At 34.4% G+C, this 13,333-nt stretch overlaps 1 protein-coding gene across 1 annotated transcript in view; it reads left to right on the forward strand.

Annotated features, from left to right (window-relative positions):
* FANCL (Fanconi anemia complementation group L) overlaps window positions 1-13,333 on the forward strand; it is a 75,223-nt gene that overhangs the window by 5,449 nt on the left and 56,441 nt on the right. Inside the window, exons 2-4 of the mRNA XM_011363933.2 lie at window positions 3,613-3,834; window positions 10,767-10,825; window positions 12,783-12,843. Of these exons, the coding sequence (XP_011362235.2) occupies window positions 3,613-3,834; window positions 10,767-10,825; window positions 12,783-12,843 (342 nt within the window). The remainder of the gene's footprint in view (window positions 1-3,612; window positions 3,835-10,766; window positions 10,826-12,782; window positions 12,844-13,333) is intronic.

The following is a 13,333-nucleotide window of genomic DNA, read 5'->3' on the forward strand; positions in this document are numbered from 1 at the left end:
TTTCCAGAATAAAAGTGAGGGCTTTGTGCATCCTATTTTTCTTCTCTGCATATACTTTTCTCTTGCTTTCCTTCTGGTATCTTTGGGTAAATGGAGGTGACTAGTCTCAGGAAAAATTTCAAAATGAAGTCATTTTTTCCTTCAAATTTTCTACATCTATCATCCTCCTCTTAACAACTACTCTTTTCCGGCCCTAAGTATTTATTATTCTCACAAACTTTACTCTTATGGCCTTTCCAAATTTGCATTCCCCATGTGAGTAATTCTCATCTATTCTACCACCCTTAACTGCAACACTTATTACCTGAGTCTTTGTTAGGTTTTAGCCATCTGAGGACTTTTCTTCCAGTTGTTTATCAAAAAAATGTAAGGTGTTAATCTCTCTATAAGTGGCTTTGATGTGGAGATGATATTTCCTAGGAAGAGGGTCTTTTTATGCTTTGCTGGAGAAGAGGGTGGTATAATAACCTGGATTTTCCTATTTCACAAGGGTCTTCAGAGACTGTTTGAATAACCCACTTACCTTCTTATCCTTTCTTTAGATGATGACCTCATAGTCTCCCGATTTCAGTCCACCCCTGTAACCCATTAACTCTTGTAGCAGACCTTTCCCTCAAATGCTCCTTTGTTCACCTGTGGTTGGGCTGCAGGTGTCACTGCTTTTCAAGTTTACTGCCTGGATTGAGGCAGACATTATTATTTTGGACCTGCCATGGATCTAGACTCATTATTGGTAAAACCTATGTAACGAATGTGCTTCTATGGAGTTTGGATAGGGTTGTATGAGTTAGGATGTCTCTTCCGTATATCGCCTACCAAACTCTGGTCACATAACTAAGACTTTATAGTTTATTTATTATCAACATGTTCTTCTCAAAACTTCAAAACTTAAAAATAATGCCAAAATTCTTCACTACATCACTATTTACGAAATGCTCTTTTATGTGCGTTTGGATAGAAAACAGTCAAGAGCAAATTACTCTTTAAAGTTAATCAGTACTTTTGCAATAATCAAATTTAAAGGTCTTCCAGTAATTCTTTTCAGTCATTACATAGCATTACACACTGCTGACCACGCTTTAATCTTGAATATCTGCTCTCTTTTCCTTTCTATGACACAGTGTCATAGATAGTAGGATATTATTGTTCTGCTTTTACAGTTTTCGAGAAGACTCCTAAATGGCTATTCTACTCTTTCTTAATTTTGGCATTTTTCAAGATTCTGCCTACTCAAGCAATCTCTCCCTTATTAATATCATCAATATTAATGGCTTGTATCCTATCTTCTTCCATTACTGATGGAAATAGTGAGAAGAAACACCTGAGACAAAGCTGAAAATTTGAGCAATGAAATATAGATTCTAACTGAAATGGTGTATTTTAAATTTCAGTTAAAATTTTTTTAGACTAATAATTCTCCTTAAAAGCATTAAAATATAACAGTTCAGAAGAAAGTCTCATCAGGCCATTACCCTCATTCCTTGTCCTCTATCTCCCTCCCCCAAAATAACTACCACTAGTAACATACTATGACTTTATCATACTGTAAATGCTCATTTTTAAATTCAGGTGTCATGAAAGGTAGCTTGGATATCTTTTCCTTAAGAACTAAGATGATATCCAGCAATACACTTTGTGAAAACCTTTAAGTCAAATAAGTTAGTTATGAGGATTCAGAAGCAAAGAGCCAGCTGTCTTTGACTGTTACTTGCATGGTTCAGTGTATGAACGGTGGTGGGGGACGGGGGCAGTGAGTGCGATGAAGATAGCTTGTCTAGACAGGGTTTCATGTCTGTTCAGGGAACACTCAACTGTTATATGTTTCCAGAAGCTTCCAAGTCCAGAAAGGCCTTTTTAAAGATGCAGTAACAGAAAGTCAAAGACATTTAGAGCTCAGGGTAGTAAATGAGGATAGGAAACTGTAGGTTTTGAGGCAGGCCTAGTTAGGCATCTCCAGAACTGTATTAGTTTGGTCTCTCTCTGTATTTATATATATGTGCACACACACACATACAGCTAGCACTGTGAAAAAATTACTTTCCTTTTCTGGGCTTCATTCCCTTAATCTATGTAATGAAGATGTCAGAGTATAAAATCTTTAAGGTTGCTTTCATGAAAAATCTTTAGCTCCTGAGGAACCTATTGGTCAAAATATTCTTAGGCTCTCTTCTCTCACAATTGTGGATCTTAAAGAGAAAATGTTATAATTATATTAAGGAGAAATATATTATGTTGGTAAAGCTGTCATCAAACTTTCAAAATTAAATTCAAGAAAGCCCTCTTGTTAAAATGAGTCATTAAAAACTTTAGATTAACTTCTCCTGAGTTTCATAATGGCAAGTATATCTCTGTCGTGCATTAATAGAAAGATTATTGAATCTAAAATTTAGAAGAGTTGAGTTTAATCCTCGTTGTACAGGTCATTAAGTTACTATCTTGAGCAACTTATTTAATATCTCAGAATTTCAGTTTTCTTGTGTAGAAAATGGACATTATAAAAAATATCTAAAGAGCACTGCTATCAAAACAAAATAGCATATGAAAGTGCTTTACACATGCTCATTGTAGCATAATTAAAGTAAATCCCATAAAGTCTATAATAATACTATCCAGCCTGATTATTAAGATATTATAAATGGAAACTAACTCAAATACCTTGTGAGAAATTTCTTCCTCTTATTTCTTGTAATACTTGTTTTTACTTTGTCTATAGGACTAATGGATATAATTTAACTTAGTATATAGTTAATGAGCACTTACAATGCTCTATAAAACATACTAAGTGATTAGGCAGAGCAATAACTTTCATCAGATATGAAAGGTTCCTAAAAAGAGGTAGCATTTGAGAAAGACTTTGACAGAAGGTAAGAGGTTTCCATGGGGAAAAACTATAGTATGCACTATAATCACCTGGAGGGCTTGGGTCTCATTCTCAGAGTTTGGGATAGAAGGGTGAAAATTTGCATTTCTATAAAGTTCCTAGAAAGGTTGTCAAAGAAAAATTAACTTTCGTTCATCAAGATCATTAGCAATCTTCCCTCATGTTTTGCCTTAGATATTTGAGTGCAGTGTATCAGAATTCAGTCTGCTGTTGACATCTGTTGGGATGATGTCTCTCAAATACAATATTATCTGATGAAACCGGTAAGCGACAGAACTGTAATATATTGTGTATAACATATTAAGTGGATTATAATACATTATAAAATAGTATTATATACGGAATAATACATTATCTTCAATGCTGAGGACATATAGGAGACCCTACGGAGTAGGCCAATAGATTGATTACACTGAAAAAGGGGAGATGAGGCATGTTCAGGGTAAAAGAAGTACTACAACACGTAGACTGTAAAAAACATCTTATACTGGAAGAAATGCAACCCCAAAGTTGTAGCAGTATTTCAATATAATCAAACAAAATCACCAAAAGTGTTCTCGGAACAATCAGGGCTAGAATGATAATATTTGGTCAGATCTGTGAACCTGAGAACAATCTTCCACGTCGCCTTTGGCTGGGGCCAATGTTGCCTTCTAATGAGTCACGTCTACTTTGGCTGAGTGCAAGCCCAGGTGGCTCCACTAGAACTAGACCTTCATTTCCGCTAGTAGAATCCTGGAGGCTTTTTCCCGCCAATGCCCGTGTTTCCGCCCTCGGCACGCTGGGCGCAGGCGGGACTGCGCATGTGCGGAGCCCGTCCTGCTGATACACCCGCCCTGCGGCTCTACGGGTGGCGAGTCATGGAGACGGAAGCGAGTCTGATGCACCAGTGCCCGTTGCTTCTGCCCCAAAACCGGGCGAAAACCGTGTATGAAGGATTCATTACGGCTCAGGTACTCGCCCGGTGTTGCTCTCTGGCCAGGCGAGCCTCCCTTTCGCCGCGCAGGTCCCACCGCTGGAAGTCTGTGACCAGAGCGGTTAGGAGCCCTGGCTTGTGGGGATTGAGAGGGGCGGGACCTAACAACTAGGAGCCTAGAGGTTTGAGAACTGCTGCTTTTGCTGGAAACCCGTTTCTCGCCGCCGCGTCCACGCCTGGGCAGGGGAGACCCGAGCGCGCATCGGGAGCGGGGGGCGGGGCGGAGGGCCACGCCCATTCCCCTCCCCGAGTGTCGCCCCTTTCCAAAATTGAGGGTTTGTCCCACTTTGAAACTGTTCTTCTCCTTCCTCTCTTGCGTCTCCTCCGCAATTTTTTTTGGCAATCTCTTCTCTCACAACTCCCCACCCCCGCGACGGCTGGTGGCCGTTCACGGAACCCGTGCTAATTACATCGGCGTTCCCTGTAGAAAGGACATTTTAGAGGAAAACCTCATTTTGGCTGTCAAGCCGTGTGTACCTGACCACATCCAGTTGCGATATTTTGTAGGAAATCTTGACAACAGAATTAATTACCTTTAGTAAACTATTCCAAATAGTTTCTCTTCTGGACTTTATTACATAAAGTACACACGTGTAGGGGCTTTGAAGTTTACAAAGCTCTTTCCAAGTGCACTATTTCACTTAATTCTTCTGCCCTTTGAGGCAGAAGTTAAAAAAAAAATAATCATTCTCGTTTTATAGTTGAATAAATCAAGGCGTGGGAAAATGGAGAGGTTCAGTTGTTTGTCCATGATCGCAACAGAATCCTTTAAACTCGGGCTAATTCCGCGCCTGGATTTGTCCCCTCTGCATTTACACTCAGATACCTTAGATTAGAATTTTGAATATAGACTTGTTCCTTGACCGTTACATTCATCATTAGCTCCCTCCCCAGCACACATACCGTTTGAGGATAGGGATTATATCCTAGGACTTAGTATATGTTTTGAAGTCTCAAAACATAATTCTCAAAAATAGAGTGAATTATTAAATTCACTTGCTAAATGAACTCCAACCTACACGAAGGATATTAGGTGCTGAACAGTTTGAGATGAAGTTGAAGACATAGTGCCCTTTATTTCCTAAATACTTGAGCGTATATTTCATGAGAACAAGAACACACATAACCATTGTACAGTTATCAAAATCAGGAAATATAATCGCGATATACCATTATCTAATCTGGAGTCGAAATTCAGTTTTTTAATGTTGCAATTACGTATTTTATACCCCTTTTCAGCCCCCTGCCATCTAATGTAAGAGCTCAGCAGCACATTTTAGTTGTCATGTATATTCAACATGGACTAGTTCCTTAGTCTTTGTTTTCCATGAACTTGACAGTTTTTAAGAGAACAGATTGGTTATTAGGTAGAATGTCCCCAATTTGGATTTGACTGATGTTTTTCTCTCTCTGCTCCCACACGCCACACATACCTCAGTTTCATAGTATCCATTGACTCTCGTTTGAGTCAAGTATTGTGATGGTTGCCAAGTGATGATTTTTAACTACCTGTCATTTCTTCTGTATTAGCATTGTATGATATGGAATAGTGTTCCTTTTCCATTTACATCAGAATGGACTCATAGATTTTAAAAATAATTTATTTAATGGAGTATAATTACTTCCATTATTTATTTTGATGATTAAATTGTCTCAGATTTGGCTAGTGAGAACACAGTTTTATTGATGAGTTTTTAAGGCTTTGTATTAAAAACTCCCTCTCATCACTGTTTTAAAGTAGATGCTGGCATGTAGTGTTTTATCGTTTTTTTTTTTTAAATAACATAATTTTAATTTGTAGTTCTCCTGCATCCAGAAGTTAACTTATTGTAGATTTAAAAAATTTTCTCATGGAAGATTTTTTTTTTTTATTTTTGTTATTAAGCTCTAGTTGTAGTGGATGCGATTAGGCAATGTTGTTTGTAAAAATTCTATCTGGAACTTACTGATTTTTTTTTTTTTTGGTAAGTGATCCATGTGTGATTAAAATGAGCTTTTGTTCTCAGATTATTCCTTTCCTCTTGAGTAAACTTTGGTAGTTTTTTTTCCTTCGAAGAATTTATTCATTTCATCTAGGTTTTAAAAATTATTGACTTAAGTTATTTATAATATTCCATTATCATTTTAACATCTTCAGGATCTATAATAATGCTCCCTAAATTGGTCATCTTTTGCTACACAACTAATTATTGCAAATCTTAGTGGCTTAAAACAACAAACATTTATTATCTCGCCTTTCCTGAGGATTAAGAATTTTTTCGATAAAACATTTAAAAAAAATTATTATGGTGACATTGTTTAACAAAATCTAGTAAGTTTCAGGTGTACAATTTAGCAGTAAGTCATATATATATATTTATATATATATATATATATTGCATTGTGTGTTCTCCGCCCATAGTTAGATTTCTTTCTGTCACCACATATTTGACTCCTTTTACCCCATCTACTTCCCCCTCCCCCTACCCTCTGGTAACCACTAGTCTATTGTCCATGTGTCTCTTCTGTTGGTTTGTTGCTTTTAGGTTTATATCCCACATGTAAGTGATATCATGTGGTTTTCAACTTTTTCTGTCTGCCTTATTTCGCTTAGTATGATTATTTCAAGGTTCATGCATTCTGAGTGACTTCGTTGGATGGTTCTGGATCATTGTTTCTCATGCGTTTGCAATGAAAATGTTGGCCAGGATGTCAGTTGTCTAAAGGCTTGACTAGAGCTGAAAAATTTATTTCCAAGATTGGTCATTCACAACTATTAGCCGGTGGCCTTAGGTTTTTACTGCTCTTCATTAGGAGGCCTCAGTTCCCTACTACATGGACCTACTTAGTGTTGCTTGAGTGCATCACAGCATGGCATCTAGCTTCTCCTGAGTGAGTGATACCTCAGAGAGATCATGCAGAAAGCTGCACAGTGCCCTGTCTTCCCTAGCCTCCGAAGTTACATATATTTACTTCTGCTTTATTCTGTTTGTTAGAAGCAAACCTCAAACCCAGTCTATAATCAAAGGGAGAGAAATGAGGCACCAAATTTTAAAGATAGAAAAATCAAAGAAATTATGGATATATTTTATATATACCTCCTGTACTCATCTTATTATTGGTATTTTTTTACCTGATGCATCTAGATAGAGGCTTACAAATTTTATTGATCTCTTCAAAGAACTTACTTTTGATTCGATTGATTTTCTCTATTTTCTGTTTCGTTGATTTCCGACCATAAGTTTACTAGTTTTTTCAGGTGGAAGATTACGACATTGATTTTGAGACCTTTTTTCTTTAATAATATACATGTTTAGTGCTATAAATTTTCCTTCGAACACTGCTTTAGCTGTATCACAAAATTTGGTATGTTGTATTTTCTTTTTCAGTTCAAATACTCGTTAATTTTTTCTTTGACTCACTGGTTACCTAGAAGAAAGATATATCTTTCTAAATGTTCAAAGATTTTCCAGATATCTTTTTCGTATTGATTTATAATTCAATAACAGAACATAATTTGTGTGATTTGATACTTTTAAATTTATTGGAACTTATCGTATGGTCTATCTTGGTAAATGTTCTCTGTATACTTGAAAAGAATATGCATTCTGCGGCTGTGGGGTGGAGTGTTCTATAAGTGCATTAGGTCAGGTTGGTTCATGATGCTATTTAAGTTTTCTATATCCTTACTGGTTTTTATTCTCTTAATGAAAGGGGGATATTGAAATCTCTGTAATAATCGATTTTATAATTTTTACTTTCATGTCTATCAATTTTTGCTTCATGTATTTTGAAGTTCTTTAGGTACATAAACTAAGATTTTTAAGCACTCTTGGTGAATTGATTCTTTTATGATTATGAAATGACCCTTTTTATCCCTGGTAACAATCTTTGCCCTGGAATCTGTATTTTCCAATGTTAATATAGTGACTCCAGCTTTCTTTTGATTAGTGTTGGCATGGTTTATCTTTTTCCAATCTTTTTTTATGATTATTTGTGTCTTTATATTTAAAGTGGATTTCTTTCAGCCTTGCTTTTTTATCCAATCTGATAACCATTTTCATTTAATATGATTATTGATATGATTAGGTTTAAATCTAATATCTTACTGTTTGTTCTCTGTTTGTTACATGTGTTCTTGTTTATTTTTTATCTTTTTCCTATTTCTCTTTAATTTACATTGAGTTCTTTTTTATAATTGCATTTATCTTTTCTGTCAGCTTATTAGTCCATCTCCCTCACCCCCAAGTAGTTGCTTTAGGGTTTATAGTCTACATCTTAAACCTGTCATGGTTTACCTTAAAGTAATATTAGGATTCCATTTTATATGTACTATTGGTAATATATTACCAACTATATTATTTTTGTCTCTCTTTTAGTGTTTTCTCTAGCATTGACAATATACATCTTTAACTTATCATGATTTAAAGTATACCATGTCTCTTATAAGAATCTTAAAATAATATGTTTTTATTTTTCATTTCCTGGCTTTTGTGCTATTGTAGTCATACATTTTATTTCTGTTTATCTTATAACTCTCCCAGTACACTGTTATTCATTTTCTTTTAAACAGTTATCTTTCTTTTAATTAATAGACTTATTTTTCAAGAACAGTTTTAGAGTTATGGAAAAAGCAGATGGCACAGAGTTACCAAATACCATTCCCTTCGCCACACAAATACAGTTTGTCATATTAACATCTAACATAGCATGGTACATTTGTGACAATTAGTGAACCGATATTGATACATTATTAACTCAGGTCCATACTTTATTCACTTTTTAGTTTGTACCTAATAACTTTAATCTGTTCCATGATCTCATCCAAGATTATCATGCATTATCATGTCTTTTTAGGCTTCTCTTGCCTGTAATGGTTTCTTATACTTTCCTCATTTTTGATTACATTGACCCTTTATGATTATGAAATGACCATCGTTATTGAGAAGTACTAGTCCAGTATAATGGGATACTCTACTAGAATTTCTCATGATTATACTGAGATTATGGGTTTTTGAGAAGAATATCAGAATTTTAGTACCATTTCATCTCATCAAGTGTACATACTATCAATATGATGTATGACTATTGATGTTGACCTGGATCACTTGGCTGAAGCAGCATTTGTCAGGTTTCTTTACTATAAAGTTATTTTTTCTCCACTTTCCATACTGTACTCTTTAGAAGGAAGTCACCATGATCATCATTCCCCAACAAAGAATGAAGAGTTATGTTCCCTCTCCTTTAAGGCAAAGTAACTATATAATTTATGTAGAATGGAATTCTCTGTATGAGAGATTATCTTAACTCTCCATTTGTTAATTTAGTTATTTATAACAGTATGGACTCATGAAAATTTATACTTTACTTTATAATTCTTTACTACTTTATTTGTTGCTGACATTGTTCCAGTTTGGGCACAGTTATCTTTTAAAGAGGTTTTTAAAAATAAGAAAAGTCTTTTCTATTTTTACCTGTATATTTACCGTTTTTGGCAATCTTCTGATTTTGCTGAAGACATGGGATTTTTATGCTTTTATTTGTTCGTAATATTGATCTATATAGTTTTTTGGGGAGGATGTGTGGAGAGATTCACATTTAGGCAACTGTCAGTACTTTTGTTCCCTGTAAGCCTGGGAAATATTCTTTGGAGCAATTAACTAAAAAAGCTAATTTGGATATTTTCTTGAATCAGAAAAGTATGATGGCATGTGATATGGCATCTGACCTTTTAAAATGGCTGGATTTTGCAAATAAGGGACTTTGGAATTTGATTCTTTCAAATAACAGATCGGTAGAGTGGTTTTACTATTTTTCATGTAAATTTTGAATTCCAGATTGTTCTTACACCTATGTGGGGGATGTCTATAAAGTTAGGTTAAAGTTACTACATAATACCTTTTAGTGCTTTAATGAAATAGTGAATTATTGTTACTTGACCTTTTGAAAAGGTCAGTAGTACATTTTGTTTCATTTTTTTAAAGGACATTTGAATGTAATGAAAGTCAGAACTGTAATATTACCATGAAAGTAAAGGTTATGGGGTACATTTAATTGTGTTCCTCTATTTCTGAAACTGCTTTGAGGGAGACCGTGCTAAAATTCTCATGGTAATTGTTTTTCGAGAATTTTATTACTCTTTTTCATTTTATACTGTTGGAGTAAAAGATTATATTTCTGTTTGTCTTTTTCTGCTTACCTTTGCTCAGATTTCATGTGTATTCTATTTAAGGTACAAAGTTTAAGCTGCTTACTCATTCACTTTCTTGGGAAAGTAAAACAATATATTTCTGAGAACAGTCCTTAGTTCCGTAGAAAGATTCTTAAGTAAAATTTGGTATATTTAAATATATAGCTAGTGAATATTTAAAAGAAGTAATGTGTTGGCAATTATATTTTTAAAAGGTCTTTGAGTTGGAGAAAATTAAATATATTCTGATTTAGGAAAATATTTCTCACATTTAGATTTTTTAAATATATTTTCATTTTAAAATTTAGAAAATTGAAAATATGAAGCCAGTAATGTGTTATATATTCTTTTTTTACATTATGATTATTTTCCTTCCATATTCAAATCAATTGTAAGGAATTTTTCCCCATAAATTTATTTCCCAAGAAATAGCATTTTAAATTTCTTTATGTCTACATTAACAATTTTTTAGTTGTGTTTTTATGAATGACTTTCTCTTTAAAACAAAGTCCTTTATTAATGCATTGATTTCCCAGTAATTACAAATTTTTTGACAGTTATTTTCTCTCAAATGCAATATTCTGTTGCTTATATTTTAACAAGTATAAAGATTTGGATAAAGTTGATACCTTTTAGGAAGTAAAGGAAACATTGCCTTTTCTATTTGATTCTTAACACTAAGTGAACTCATAACATTAAGTGAATGATGAAAATTTGAACCTTTTCAATATTTTCCACAGGGGAGAGATTTCCACCTTAGAATATTGTTGCCTGAAGATTTACAACTGAAGAATGCAAGGTGATGTTATATACATGCATCTTTGTGGGATAGGCAATCAGTTAATCTGGTATAAACTGATTCTAGTCATTAGAGTTTTGCCTAAAATGCTTATTAGTTTACCAGAAACATTTCTGGTTTTAAGTCTGTGCATTTGTAAATTATTTTCCCTAGTACTGAAGTGCTTTTCAAAGATGACACATTAATTCTCTGATTTTTTTTTTTTATTTAAAGCAGTAAATAGCAATATTGTAAACTTCACTAACAAGTGCTGAACTGAAGTATAAAAGGAGAATACAAAAGAATTAGAAGACTTTGTTTTCAACTTTTGACTGATGTTAATTATGTGTATATTCAGTCTGTGGCAAGACTCATAAATTCAGTCCTGGCATAAGTTAGGTATAAGTATGGGCTGTTGGTACAGACAGTCCATTGGGGAATATCAAGAGACGAGACTGGCAATTTAGGTAGCACCACAAAGCTCATTTCTGCTCCTAAATATCTGTAGGGGTAGAAGAGTGGAAGAATCCAGAGACATAAGTAGAATTGACAGGATTCTGTGACTGATGAGAAGTGAGAGATAAGAGGGAAAGGGGAGGGGACGATGCTTTCCAAGTTCCTGGCTCAGATCACTAAGCTAGAGAAGAGGTTACTGATGGAGAAATAGAAGAGAAATTGTTTTAAGGCATATCAGGTGTGAAATAGCAAGAGGAATTATTTAAAAGGTAGTAGTGTATTGTTGTGGCATTCGATTGTGAGACTTAGAATGGAGATGTATGTGGAAGTCACAGTAGATATGAGATTTGGGCCTATGAATATGAATAGACTTTCCACTGCTTGCCTGTGTAGGGTGAAAAAGTAAAAGCCAGTGACAGAATCTTGGGCATACCAACATTTAAGGAACTGGTAAATAAAAAGGACCTCTGAAGAAGTCTAAGGATTGACAAGAGAAGTGGAAAATCTGGACAGTTTCTCTGAAGCCAAATAGAGACTTAAGGAAGGAATGGTTAACAGTACTGAGTTTTGCAAAGAGATCATGTTAGATATGATTAGGTTTCATATAGTGGCAGAAGCCAGGTTGTGTTGGGTTTTAGAGTGGGTAGAAAGGAAATATAAACAGTATAAACTACTTTGAGGAAAAGGAATGGCTAGAGAAGGGTGTGCAGTCAAAGAAGAGCTATAATAATGTTGTTTTTTAAATATGAGATTTGCTTGAGCAAGTTAATATATTAAAGAGAAAAACTAGCAGCAAGTAAGTTAATGATTAAATTGATGTAACTGAGTTGGTAGCAAGGGATGATGGAAAGTACATTTCGACAGGGATTTCCCGTGGACTGTTGAATGAGTTACTCTGCTGCTAAGAGAGGAGTTAGTGGTGATAATGGGGGTTAGCAGACCAAGAATGGAGGGAATCATGATCGTTCAAAAAGGCCAAGTTTGGAGAAACTCAGAGATAGGCCTCCTACTTCTAGGTAAGTTAAAGCAATTCCTAGAAGAGTTACTTACCAAGCAGTATTGAGTGCACTGGCTGAGGTGAGCCAGTAGATAGATGAACATTAATTTATTGATACTCACACAATTTAAAGTATGTATCCTTTTAGTTACATTACTCTGGAATTTGAAGATTATATTACTACATATGCTTTCTCAAATACAAGTTCTGTATATTATAATCTAAACTGTTGGTTTTCTTTAACTTGGAGAAGAATCTAGTTAAGTATAAAACTTTGGGTACATTAAAATTTAAAAAAGATATATTGTTTGCATATTTACTGATTGCAGTTATTTATACTTCGAAATAAAATTCATACTGACAGTTCAAAGTCAAGACTTTCAACTCTATCAGTGGTAAATTTTATTAACTTGTTAGAATTATGTTTGTCGTTCTTTCCTATGTACATGCATGTTTGTGTTAGCATACATGTTTTTTTCTCTTTTAATTCTGAACAATGAACAAATTATTCCATTAAAATTTTAGATTACTGTGTAGTTGGCAGCTGAGAACAATACTTAATGGCTACCATCAAATAATACAACAGGTAAGTCCTCTAAAAGGTTTATGTTTTATGTTATGCCTTACTGTTAAAGTGTAAAAAAAAAGTCACTTGAGGGGGAAAAAAAAGGTTTATGTTTTAAGCAAGGATAAAAATTACTAAATTTACTCTTTTTTAATGACCTGCTTTGCAGTATGTTTTAACAAACTATTTTAGTAGTTGCTGAAGTTTATAGGTTTTATCTCTATTAAATATTTTTCGGATCCATACATTATAATGTTTTCTGTCTCAGAATCCTTAGCACATCTTCAAGCAGCATTTGTGTTGAAACTGATTTCCATCCTTGATATTTTCGGGTCATCAGATGCATACACCCTTATCCATAACCATCATTTTTTAAGTGATTTTTCTGCTGAGACTGAACAGTGATGGTATGAAAAAAATACCAGCATCCATTTAGGAGTTTTAAGATACCTGTGGCAAAAAAGGGGTTGTAGTTCTAGATTAGTAACGAAAGGTATGGTGGCTATCACTT

This window comes from Pteropus vampyrus, unplaced genomic scaffold (genome assembly GCF_000151845.1).
Source record: "Pteropus vampyrus isolate Shadow unplaced genomic scaffold, Pvam_2.0 Scaffold91, whole genome shotgun sequence".
NCBI classification, from domain to species: Eukaryota; Metazoa; Chordata; class Mammalia; order Chiroptera; family Pteropodidae; genus Pteropus; species Pteropus vampyrus.